At 35.7% G+C, this 13,441-nt stretch overlaps 1 protein-coding gene across 11 annotated transcripts in view; it reads left to right on the plus strand.

The window, feature by feature from the left end:
- SATB1 (SATB homeobox 1) overlaps window positions 1-13,441 on the plus strand; it is a 97,571-nt gene that overhangs the window by 40,310 nt on the left and 43,820 nt on the right. For all 11 annotated transcript variants that reach the window (XM_028843128.2, XM_077990165.1, XM_077990166.1 and 8 more), the window contains 2 exon segments: window positions 7,565-7,676; window positions 9,937-10,391. In XM_028843128.2, the coding sequence (XP_028698961.1) occupies window positions 7,565-7,676; window positions 9,937-10,391 (567 nt within the window).

Here is a 13,441-nt window from a genome sequence, read left to right on the forward strand (position 1 = left end):
AGGTTTCAGTGTGATAAGAAAGGTCTGGCTAGGTACTTATACAAAAGGGCAGAATAGAGAATCTGGTCAGAACATATTATCTGGGCATTATATAATTTACTTTATGGGAAGAGCCATGTAAACTGTGAACCAACATTTTCTTTAAAAGTTATGAATCGAGTATTTAAATCAATAAAATTTCTGTGCTTTGATATGATCACATTTCCATCTTTAGGAAATATAGTAGGAAAATAAAATAGAATTGGATGTGTTCTCTTTGTGCTTCCTTTTGTATTCCTTTGGAGCTTTGTACTGAGTTTCCAATTTTAGCAATGTGCCAGGGTTACTTTGTATGAAAATGCCATTTTCAGGCACTAGGATTGATCAAGATGGCAAGAGCCATAACTATGACAACTGGAGTTTAAGTAAAATTTAGAAGTGATTAGTCTCTTCTCAACAAATTGAGATTCCAAATATGCCCCAGTTGTATCTCCCAAGAGAATAGCTTAAAAAGCAATAGAGGATCCAGAGGGAAAGATTTGGGAAACAGAAGCTAACAAGCACAAACAGAATATTACACTTAGAAATCCTGCCATTCGCTCTCATAAACTGAAGCCCATTCCCCGTCCTTCCCACCCCCAAAATACCAGATGGGAGCTACCTGTTAATTTTCAACAAATTCATTTCTTGTCAATATATCATATCTCATACGATGCCTCTTGGAGCTTGTTTGTAGTATTTGGTGTCCTTTGAGATTAAAAGAAAACCTCATTTACGAGGAATTCCTGTGAAAATTGTATTTGAATGTGGAGTTGATGTGAAGTTAAAGTTTGACCTTTGAATTTTCCTCGGCCAGATAAAAAGCTGCTGTAAAAAATCAGGCCATAGGTAGTCAGGACAAAAGGGTGGGAGATTAGAATGTATGAAGTTGCACGTCTCAAAAAATAAAAATATAAAATAATAAAAGCCAGTAGTTTGACAGAGTGTTCAGTAAATGCTCATTTTATTGAAAATTACAAAAAGGTGCTTAATGCCTTTGCGCCATTAATACAATACATTAAAAGGTTACTGTCAAGATTAGTGTTCCATCCCTGAAAATTAACTATAGGGCTTTACACATCACCATGCACAGACTGAGAAGTTAAAGGTTTTTTAAAGACACATTTTGCATTGTGCAGCCATTTATTTCAGAAAACAATTATTTTAGACTTTGTGCCAAAGACATTAGGAATGATGTGCTTTCATTTAAAGCACGGACATAACAGATACGTATTATAAACAAGGTAGAACCATGAAATTCTCCTTATAGAATAAAACCTGTGCAAGATTATTTCCCTTGCTGTCTCTCTAGAGTATTCCAATTCAAAACATACATTCCTTCCTACAGAAAAAAGATATTCAGATTCCTTAGTTGAAATTAATTAGCATTCAGAAACCAGATAGCATGTTTTTGGGTATTCATGAGATCTCTGTTTGAAAAAAATGTTTTTAACTTGTAGAAATGTGTTGCAACACACAGATGGGAAGAAAAAGAAAAAAAAATCTCTTTAGCAAGCACTGTGTGTAAAAGGAATATTACATTTTGCACGCTCCTGATTGCTCTGTGTAAACAGTTTTTGACATCTGTCTTTATAGTTTTCAAGGAGAGGAAGACTTTGTTAAAAGAATCATTTTTATACAGCAGTCACCATTTCAGTCTTGCTTTACCTGTATTATGAAAGCAGATGGTCTGCATGTCTTTTGAATATTTATAACTATCAAAAACAATCTCTTGCTATTCACCCTTAGGCTTATGAGATGTCAGGACTGTTCTGGTTGAAAAAAATCATCTTGGGTGTTTACAGAAAGAGGATTACATTAAGCTAAAATGACTATACATTTTCCAGTTTAATATTTGTCCATCAGCTGTTTAATCGTATTTAGATAATTGTGTAAATAAGATGTTGTAGCCCTTGCCCTCTCTGCTGATGGAGCCTGAAAGCTTTAAACATGGGTGAACCACCATTTTGTAGATGCTTTTGCTACCTCCTCCCCACCTCAGCTAAGCCATCAGCTAGTCCTTGGTAAGTTTTGATCATGATATCACAGTCCTGGGTTTTTTTTTTTTTTAAAGTAGTGCACAAAAAGCAAGTATGTAGATCATATGTCATACTAGGAAGCTGCTGGCTTCCTGTACAGGCTGTTTAGTTTATTAGGGTATATTGTAATATGCAAATATGGTACAGCACTCCAATTACCCTTTAAAGCTGACATGGTTTTCTCTTTATTTTCTATGAGCATGCAGAGCTCTGAGGGTATTTTGGAAAACTTTTGGTATAGTGGGGGTTAACTGTTTTTTGACTGGAAGCTGAGCAATCAGAGATAACAGATTTTGCTGTGGTTGGTTGATTTGGCAGAAAAGCATGAACAGTTTTGGTTTAAATGATTGAATAACCTGATTAGCATTGTTTTGGGGTGGTTTTTTTTGGTTGTTGTTAAAGGCACAACAAAGCAATTTTAAGGGTAATCAGATCACTGCCTTTCCCCAGCTGATGAATCTTTTTTTGAGAAGGGCTCACCTCTCTCAAAACTCCTTCGTTGGCTACTAAGATGAACAAGTAAAAAAATAAAACAATCTTCCTTCATTTTTTAAACGTGTTAAAAATATATAACTACAGTACATATGATATTGTAGCAGGGGTTTAAAAGAATATAATTTTTTGAAAAATTATGTAACCTCAACCGATTCCTTGTGGTTTTTGTTTTTCAAATTTGAAAGAGCTAGAGTATTTTAGAGCAAAGGTTCAGAATGTTCTATCTATCTTTAAGTTAGGCTTTAGAAAAATTCCACCCTTACCTTTTCACAATTAGAAAGGTTATAAATAATGTATTTGGCTGAAAAGGAAGCTCAGCCTGTGGCAGATGGTATCATTCTAGAGTACTGGGGTTTCTGTGAAGATGGCATTCTTTCAGATCGGAACTTCAGCAGACTCTCAGAAAGAACCGAAGCTCCTCATAGGGAGTAGACATGTGCTTTATGGATCTTAGAAAAGCTTACAACTTGGCTCCTAGGATGAGAATATTGTGTCACACTGGGGTTATGAGACCCACAGCCAATTTCTGCCGACTTTGAAATTGTATTTCCCAACACTGGAAACTGTGGCCTGTTTATTGGTTGGTACACCGTGTAGCATTTGAACTTGGGATTTCAACCGACTGAGTTTTGTCGGTTGGTTTATTTTATTCTGTGAACATTGATGTTTTATACAGACCAGCCACTGAATAGGAAACTTGCCATACAAGTTGTGTCTTTTTCAAAGTGCTTTGGATAGCTCATATAAATAGACACAGAGAGAGAACTGGAATAACATAACCACCGAGCACTGCAACTTCCGAGACATCTGTGTGGATGTATTTTGAAAAACCTGGGAAGGGATCTCTTGCAAATTAGTGAACAAAGGTTCTTGAAACTATGATTTCTATCACGACAGCCAAAGCGATGGATTTGAAAGATTCGTGTCACAGTTAAGCTGCCATTATCTTTGACCTTTAAGGGGAAGAAAAAAGGGGAAGAGGATTTCTGGTGGCTTGTTTCAGTAACCCTTTTTAATGATCACCTAGTTTGTGTCCAGCCCTCTGATGAATCCAGAATGTATTGAGATGAGACCTAAGGCCCACAGTCCAGTGCAAAATAAACAGCAGGATGAGTGCTCTAGTGCAGAAGGTTTGGGAAGTTAGGAAAGGCCTCATGGAAGCAAAGATGCCCAGGATGTATCCTGAAGGATGAGCAGCTGTTAGCTAGAGATGGAAGAGGGCGTGGGTCATGCATCCAAGCCAGAGGAGTGGTATTCCTTCTTGATGCTTTCTACCAGATATAGGCCAGCTTCAGAAAACACCACCAAATTGGAGTATGAGAAGAAATGAAATATTTCCCTTTGGTGTTCTCCCTTACTATTCCTTGACCCAACTTGGAACTTAATAATTTAATCAGTATACTTTATTCTACATTAAAAAGACTCAAAATACTGTGTATCATTTGAAACTTTTATCTGATACTCCTTTGATATTTAAAGCATAGTCACCTGATGTGAAATGTGATCATATAATGAAAGCCCAGTGATGAGGAGGAGGCAGAGGGTTGTCATAGTAATTAACATCTCTTCAGTTTATACATAATATGTTACAGGCTCTGTGCTAATTGTATCACATCTATTATTTATTGTCTGTCCAAGGGCCGATACTATGTCTCTTCAAGTCATTTTCCTAGCGAGTTGCCCAGTGCTTGGCACATGGTAGAATATAAGTATATGCTAAATGAATTTTTAAAATGCCTGAATGGATGAATTCTCAGAACAACTCCATGAGGTATGTGCTATTACCATTCCCATTTAGCATGGGAAGTTGTGATGGAATGGTCAACTGTTTGACCCAAGGTCATGCTACCAGTGTGTGACACATCCTCACTTGAATGTGTGTTTATTTCTATTCTGTTTTGTCAGATGAACATTTAGTGTTTATTTTATTATGTGCCAGGCATTGAGCTAGAAAATAATATGGTGCCCCAGACCTGTGTGAACTCACAGCTTAGTGCAGTCTTTTTAAACCAGTATCTCCTTTTAAGTGACGCAAGAGTCCCAAGCCTTTCTGATGTGGAACTTGGCCTACTATCTGTACGTCCCACCACCTAGGAAAATATTACCAATCATGACTTTCTTTTATTTGTGTTATCAAAACAATAGGTGTTTTTTTCCTGATATTCTAAATTTAAGATTACACTATTGAATATGATTTTTCAAATGCCATGTGCACCACAAAATTCTGCAGTCTCTTTCCTGCCATTGAAACCGGCTGACTGGTCTATTCCAATGCTATGCCTAAGCCTTTAGTAGGAATTTTACCACCTGAAACACACACACAGACACGCCCACACATCCTCCTCATGAAGTGACTATATGAGCAATCTAATTGGACAGATTATTTCATATTGTCCAATAAAATCAGACATGACTCCAAGTTGCCTGAATTAGGAAATATTTCCTAGTCACTCAAAAGCACAGAAAGATAGGGAATCCAAAAAGTTGCTTTGTCATGCATTATTAGTTATGAATTAGCTTTTTTATTTAAGTCTTGCTTAGGCTATTATTTACATTAATCAGAGTTTCCTAAGCATACACCATGTGACAAAAAAGCACTTAAGCCCAGAACCTACCAATTTAGGGTTAAGTAGGGTAGGGGGAAGTTTTGACGATGATGCATATATGGATATTATTTTCCATGTATGGATAATAATAAACTGTATAGCACTATTACATATAGGGTCTAGTTTTATAATATTTAAGACATTTTTTCACACACACACCATGGATTCTTCCTTCCATCATCCCCTACATTTTCCACTGTTGATATACAAATCACATTAAATTGAGATGATCTATTTACATATCTGTGTTCTTAATGGATAGTAAACTTCTTGTAGGCAGAGGCTGTCTGCCATCTTTGGATGACAGGTGCCTCATCTTTGTAGGCAGATGCCTCTGCCATCTTTGCATCCTTAGTACCAGCCAGGCATATAGTAGGTGTGCAGCAAAGAGCAAATTTCATATATAGAACTGTTGGCAAACTGAAGTAGACTGGATGTTTTTCAAAAACCTCAGCAAAATTTGGATATTCTATACACTTCTAAAAAGTAAAACATAAACCACATCTAAAACTTATGTGTATTATTATATTAACATTTAAGAAACTGCCAGAATATCTAGATAAAGAGTAATAATTTTTTAAAAAATTGGACCAGAGTGGAAGAACATCAACTGTCATCCATTTGCAGAAGAATCACCATTATCCATCAGCGATCTCAATAGTTTTTATTAGTGTCTGACTTTATTGATCCCTTATTACAAGAGAGTAAGTGAGATTGAAGCTGACAGATCAGGTAATCTTCTGGCTCTGGTTTTGGCAACTTTGCTAAGTGTCTTTTTACACTGTGGACTGTGGGAGGCTCTTAGTGAAATTGCAAGCTATTGGATTAATGGCAGAGCATCATGAACACATTAAGAATGTCTTTTTAGAGATATAAAATGTGAAAATGACTATAAAGTAGAAAGTGTCAAAAAAAAAAAAAAGATATCACAGTGCCTCTTAGGAAAGATAGCTGTGTTTTACATAAATAATGCGACTCCAGCTTATCCTTCACTGGAAGTTCTTTAGAGATCCCCCAAATTTACATATTCCGGAAATGTGTGCATGCTACAGAATTAACACTGATGGTGGATGTCAGGAGAATGAATAATAACTGAAAGAGCTTTACATTAGAGGTAACTTAAAGAAGATAATTATGTAAAAATACTTTTTTCCCCAAACTGGCTTTTCTGGTTGCTCACTGCCTTTTGAACAGTGCTGCCTTCTATAAACTGTTTCACAATAGACCAACTGATGTCTAAAATGTGAGTTCTGTTTCTGCAAATAGGGTTGAGGGATAGATTGGTGCTGCAAAATCTTACTCCTAAGACTCGGTAGGGAGTTAAGTTAGCTGTTACTATAGACTATGGGTAACGGGTTAAAATGGACCATGAATTTAGTCCTTGAAATTAACATAACCAAAATTTGCTGGGAAGATTGAAAAAGATTTTTTAAAAAATCCTCCTAGTATTAAAATCATGTTTTTCTTCATTTTTAAAAAAAACCCCTACTTAGTAATACATTAAAATCATGTCTTTCTTCATTTTTGTGTGTTAAAGAGCTGACACTGTTTTCAGAGCATTTATTAAAAGCAGGATAAAGAAAAGTCACAGTAGGTCATGGTTTTGTGGTATCCTTGAGAAATTGAGAAGCATGAAATGTATAAATTTAAAATTTTTATAATCAGTTTGAAATTCAGAACTTAAGCTTTACTATTCATGAAGCCAGTAATAAGATTGCAGAATGTTTTTCTCTTGATAAAGGATCTCTGTGAATAGTTTGTTTCTTCTCAAATACGATCAGTTAACCTTTGATCAGTGTTAATGCACCTCCACTTTGAATCCAAATAATAGACTGGAAAGCGCAAGTGCTGTTTCTCAAATTTTAATATACATGCGAATCCCCTGGGGACCTTGGTAAAATGCAGGTGCCGAGTGCACTGGTCTGGGGTAGGGCCCAAGATTCTGCATTTCTAACAAGCTTCCAAGTGATGCCCATATTGCTGGTCCCTGGTCTATACTTTGAGTAGAAAGGATGTAGAGTCCAGTCAAAAAATCACAAAGTCACATATATTTATGAATCACAATTATAAAGTCATCTTCATGTGTTTGGATTTACTGGGACCAGTGGAAGTTTGACAGCCTAGGAATGGATGACATTGATGGAGATTCAGTAAATGCTAAAGCAAAGTCTGTGGGTTTGATAGCTCTATACTGGTCTCAGTAGGCTGTTGCTTTCTACTTAAATAAGCATTTGATGATCTACTTAATGAATTTTAAGAAGTCGAAGCTTTAGGCTAAAGTGAGAAACCAAAATGTATTGGTACTCAGTTGATTAAAAAAAATACAGTTGCCACAATTGAGATCATTTCTGTGTTCCATCTTGTGCCGCTGTGTATTACAAATGTTCTCCCCCCTTCTTCATGCAGAGTATGATTTCTTCCATTGTGAACAGTACTTACTATGCAAATGTCTCAGCAGCAAAATGTCAAGAATTTGGAAGGTGGTACAAACATTTCAAGAAGACAAAAGATATGATGGGTAAGCAAAAAAACGTTGCAGCAGTGGCTACATACCATTACGTGTCATTTGGGGGTTTATCAAAGTCACATCTAAAGCCAGGTCTTTTGATTGCCCAATTAGAGATCAATTTAGAATGTTTCTTTGGGGGTGGGAAGTGGGTATGAGTATAATGAGATAATTAAATTCAATAAATGTTTGTGTTTAAATCAGCCAAACTGACTTGGTTGTCAGACATGCAGAAAATCGAGGCGTTAGGAGGGGAGCTGTCATTTTTTAACATCTCAGTGAAGACCTAACCAGGCCTTGAATAGCTAATATTAGCTGTGATTTCTTTCAGTGATAAGTCATGCTTTTAGGTTTTTTGCTTTTGTCTGGTTGAATGAGAAAGTCCCTACTTTTACACCCAATTTTTAAGGAAATTAAACTTCTTAAACTATATTTATAGTTTCCACAATAGAGATCAAGTGATTTTTATAGCTCTAACTCCCCAGCCCCCATGGATGGGCACTTTGATAAGCATACTGCTTTACCATTCATACCAGAGCAATTATTGCATCATTTCTAAACTTTTAATTCCAAGAGAGCATTCTATCTTAACACATAACTTTAGGTGAATATTTGTTATGCAAGAAGTACACTAAAATTATCTGCAGTGTAAAATGACAGATAAAAGTTGTGTATGGTACCTAAGCATTTAGATGACGGCATTTTCTCCCTGTTGAGTTTGTTAATGTTCACAAAAGCAAACACTGTGATTAAGGTTAATGTTTTAATTTTTATTAATATTCTCTTTCACCTACTTGTACCCTCCAAAACATATATTTTAAAATAATACAGGAATGGGCATTATGTCCTGTTTTAAATCTATTTCTGTTTATTTCTTTACATTCATTTAATAACTTTTTTTCTAAAAATTTTTTAAGCAATAAGAAACCCAAATTTTGAGCATGTTTTAGCTCTTAATATTTGAAGAAAAACCATCCATCTACCAAAATGGATTCTTTGCCTTTTATAGCTTAAGGCTGTAATGAAGACAATGCATCATTTTTGGAATAATTGCTTGAATTACTACTCTCTGTGAATGGCCCACTTGGGCTGATATCACTGGTAGAAACTGAAGGTTTCTTCCCCAATTCTTAGTTATATTTTGCATATATCAGGAGCTATAGCACTATGATAAAGTTCCTCTAAATGTAAAACCTGCATATTTAATGAAAAGAGAATTGATGATTAAAATCAAACTAGAGTCTATACATGGGAAGTCTGTGTACAATTTGGAAACTCCTGTTTATGTACAGCTTCATGCTCAGCCCTTCCAGCCAAGAGCATCGAACCAGTCTCCTGCTCGTACAGAAAAGCATTTACACACTTAGAGATGATGCTCAGCCAATCCATATGAGGAACCTAGCCAAGGGAGAAGCATTCATCCTGGGTAGGTGGGAATAAATTGCAAAATCATGACAGCATCACCATCGTACCAGAACGATTCCCTGCAAGATTGTCTTTAGCATCTGGTGATGGCCATAGCTTCCTGAAGAAAAACATTTGGATCTTAGCAACACTGGGTATGCTGGCTTGATATACAATAAATCACTTGCTTTATTCTAAAAAGTATTTCCAGATATACCTACTGCCCATGATGGTTAGAATTAAAATGAAACAAGGCATATATGATATTCAGCAAGCATTCAATATGCACTTACTATTATACCCATTTTTGTTTATTACGTTAACTACTTCTATTCACTGCTAGGTAAAAATTGAAAGTAGGTAACATTTTACGTCATATTTTTTCTTCTACACCTTTTTCCTAGAGTACTAAAGTTAATGAATACCATGAGAATATATTTGTAAAATTTTTAGTCGCTTATTATAAGTTTATTTTCTCAGCTAACTGTTTTTAGTTGTCATTAAGCAAATGACATTCTTTTAGAAGCCATTTTTTAAAAAATATTGCTTATAAGCCTTCTTGGGGTAATAAGTGAGAGTGAACAACTAGTCGGAAAGAATTTGGATATAATTGATTTTATGCCTTAAATCTAAACCACTTTTTAAAAATGAGATTAGGAGTGCTGTCCCACTTCCAAAGTTTGTAGAATTGTTCAGAAAAGGAGAGAAAAAACACAGCCTGGTAAGTTGCAACTTGAAATTTTCTTGGTTTTTTTGGATTTGGGGTGTGCCCTGTGCCTACCCTTTTTTAATTTAGGAAGTGATTAGAAATCTTTATCAATGCTAATCATTGCTGGCTAAATGTGATTTTACTTTTTGTCCACTTTAGTTGAAATGGATAGTCTTTCTGAGCTATCCCAGCAAGGCGCCAATCATGTCAATTTTGGACAGCAACCAGTTCCAGGGAACACAGCCGAGCAGCCTCCATCCCCTGCGCAGCTCTCCCATGGCAGCCAGCCCTCTGTCCGGACCCCTCTTCCAAACCTGCACCCTGGGCTCGTATCAACGCCTATCAGTCCTCAGTTGGTCAACCAGCAGCTGGTGATGGCTCAGCTGCTGAACCAGCAGTATGCAGTGAATAGACTTTTAGCCCAGCAGTCCTTAAACCAACAATACTTGAACCACCCTCCCCCTGTCAGTAGATCTATGAATAAGCCTTTGGAGCAACAGGTTTCGACCAACACAGAGGTGTCTTCCGAAATCTACCAGTGGGTACGCGATGAACTGAAACGAGCAGGAATCTCCCAGGCAGTATTTGCACGTGTGGCTTTTAACAGAACTCAGGTCAGTTGTGTTTGGTAAATGGTTCTGTGTTGTCTCCCCTTTTCTCTCTCTTTTGTCCCATCTATAACTGAAGTTTATTATTTTACTTCTGTACTAACATTTTTTCTCTCTCTCCATGTGATCATATTACCTATTCCTAGTGGAGCCTCAATTTTATCACGCCTTTTCCTATGATACACTTCTGAATCAAGGGAAACCTATGTGCAGATTGATCCCAATTCAGGGGCTTTGAAAGACTAATTAAATGTCAAACATGTTTTAAACTGGCATTGCTTGTGCTTTTATATAATGGAATCTTAAACTATAGTAGATAAGAAAAGTTTCATGACTCGGTCAAGGCCATTGGCAGGATTCCAGGCTTCTAGCCTATCGTCTTTCCCATGTATGTTATGTTACTGCCCATATCAAACTTAGGTATATAAATGTTCCCTATTAAAGTTCCACAGCAGTGTTGTCATCATCGTCGTCGTCGTTGTTAACACCTTGGAAGCAATAATCCACTTAATTCTAAGCAATCATTTTGAAAAAATACTATATGATGTATTAACATAATATGTTGGTAAGCTTTGTGCTCTCCCTCATGCTGTTGTCTTCCAAACTTCATTGTCTAGACCAGGCATCAGCAAACTTTATTCTGTTATCGACTAGATAGTAAATATTTTAGGTTTTGAAACACATAAAATCTCAGTTACACTGTAGAGTAATAAAGCAGCCACAGACAATAAATGAATGGCACCGGGTATGGTAGTATCTCGGTAAAACTATTTACAAAACAGGCCATGGAGTAAGTGTGGCTGGCAGGCCTTAGTTTGCAGACCCATTTGTAGAGACCTCACTGCCTGCTTATTGATACCCCTAATGTGCACAACTTTGTCTTCCTGGCCCAATTCCTGTGAAGATACTGTCTATCAGCGTGGAAGATGTTTAAGAGGGTCATGGGAAAAAAGTGATGTATATGAGAGGTGACAAGATAAAGATATTTGAGAAGCCCTAAACGCATTCTATTGAACTGTGAATGAGAATAATTTTTTTCTTTGTTTTGAAACTAGTATGATACATTATATATATGGTGTTTATTTTTGGCCCAGGTATACTAAAACAAAACAAAACAAAAAACCAAACCAAAACAAACAAACAAACAAAAAAAAGAAAAACCGCATAACTTTAATTAGAATGAGGACATTATGCCTTTTCAACTTTTTTGTTTTACCGCTGTTCTTTCTTTTGTCAATTTATCTTATTTTTTGGCCTGACTCCCATTTTCCTTTCATATTTAAGTTACTTTGTTTATTATGTGATTATGATTATAAGAATAAAATTCTGGTACAGAAATAATCTAGTATTAATTCCTAGTTGGCAGAGTTTCCATACCTAGGAGAATCCCAGCTGTGACTTATTTTTGGCTTGCCTTAACTAGATGGGGAGTTAGGAGACCTGACAAAGCCTCTAATTCAGTGTTTGTTTTCAGTTGATTCATCTTTTTTTTTTTTTTTTTTTGTACGTTTGTCTATTTTTAAAAGGGCAGTTGCACAAGGCTATGTCTCAGGTTAAAGTTGTGTGGTTTTACCTAATTCCATATCTTTATAGCTTAAGAAACTGTGTTCATTATTAGCTGGTAAAATTAGTATGACACCTATATTCAGTTGGGGGATAATTATTGAAAATGAATGAAAAGTCAGCCCTCTAAGTATTCCTGTTTCTGGTAGCATTCTTTATTTTAGTAAATATTGTAAGTACTAATAATTCTCCATACTAGGCCAAAAAAAGTAGGTCTCTACATAACAGTTCAATAATGCTTTTTTGAATTGAGTTAAAAACCCACAAAGACATCGTGACATACACACAAATTATATATGTGTGTGTGTGTATATGTATGTGTGTGTGTATATGTGTGTGTATATATATGGATATATGTTTATATATATAGTTACTGGTGTCTTAAAAATTGAGCAAATAGTTATTTCTTAAAGCACTAAGTGTCCTTTATATAGTGAAGAATGCTAAGATAGTAGAACTCAGAGAAGTGAGGATAAAGTTGCCACCCATCATTACAGCTTTTCTTTTCTTGGGTTTATGATGTTATAGCCATTACTATGAGGAGTTGGCCATTTCTTCTGCCTTTGGTCCTTAAAAGGACAAATTCTACAATATCTACAGGATTTGTTACTGGAAGAAAGACAAAATTTTCTCTTTTATACCATGTTAATCTCTTTGAAAAGGTAATCATCTCTGTGGTTAATAAAAACAGTGACTTTATTTTTCTGAGAGTGAGAGGAGAATGAAAACCTTGTATAGCTTGATTACAGATACCTCCTTATTAATAATAGCCAATTTAGAAAAAGAAGTCATTACCAAAAAAATATTTAGTGCCCTGGATTATGAAGGAGGTTTTAAAGCTTTATATTGATAATTGATACCCTTCAGTCAAAGTAGATATAGGGCCATATTGAAGATGTTTGACTTAAGAGGAAATTTTTATATATATTTCAATATTAATTCCTTGAGAACTAGCTTTTGCACATGCAGGCATGAATGTATTTTCATTGGTCATTCTTAAAAACCACACATACATACACAGCTGCATTTATTTTTTAATGATTATGCATTCGTACGACTGGATGTAGTGTGTTTATTTCAAAGTGTATGCATTTCAATAAAAGCAGGTGCAGAGTGAGGGTATGGTGTGAGTGTGGAGTACGAAAATACACACGCTAATGCATATGTATAGACAAGGAGCTCTGCAGAGTTAAATCGCACGCACATCACACATTTGTGTGCACCTAGTACAATGTGCAATTCCAACTCTGACTTTTAAAAAATTAATGTAAAATATGTACATACAAATACAAAGTTATATGATAGGGTCAGATAAAAACACTGTCCCTTAAAAACAACATTAAGACCTTAATATGATAGATAACACTTTTATGAATTGAGGATTATTTTAGTCATTGACAGCTCTGTATAACTTTAAAATCCTGGGTCTTATGTTTTAACTCTTGAGAATTTTCCCATCATCTTAATAGGGTTCCCTATATTAACACATTACC

Source organism: Macaca mulatta, chromosome 2 (genome assembly GCF_049350105.2).
Source record: "Macaca mulatta isolate MMU2019108-1 chromosome 2, T2T-MMU8v2.0, whole genome shotgun sequence".
Classification (NCBI taxonomy): Eukaryota; Metazoa; Chordata; class Mammalia; order Primates; family Cercopithecidae; genus Macaca; species Macaca mulatta.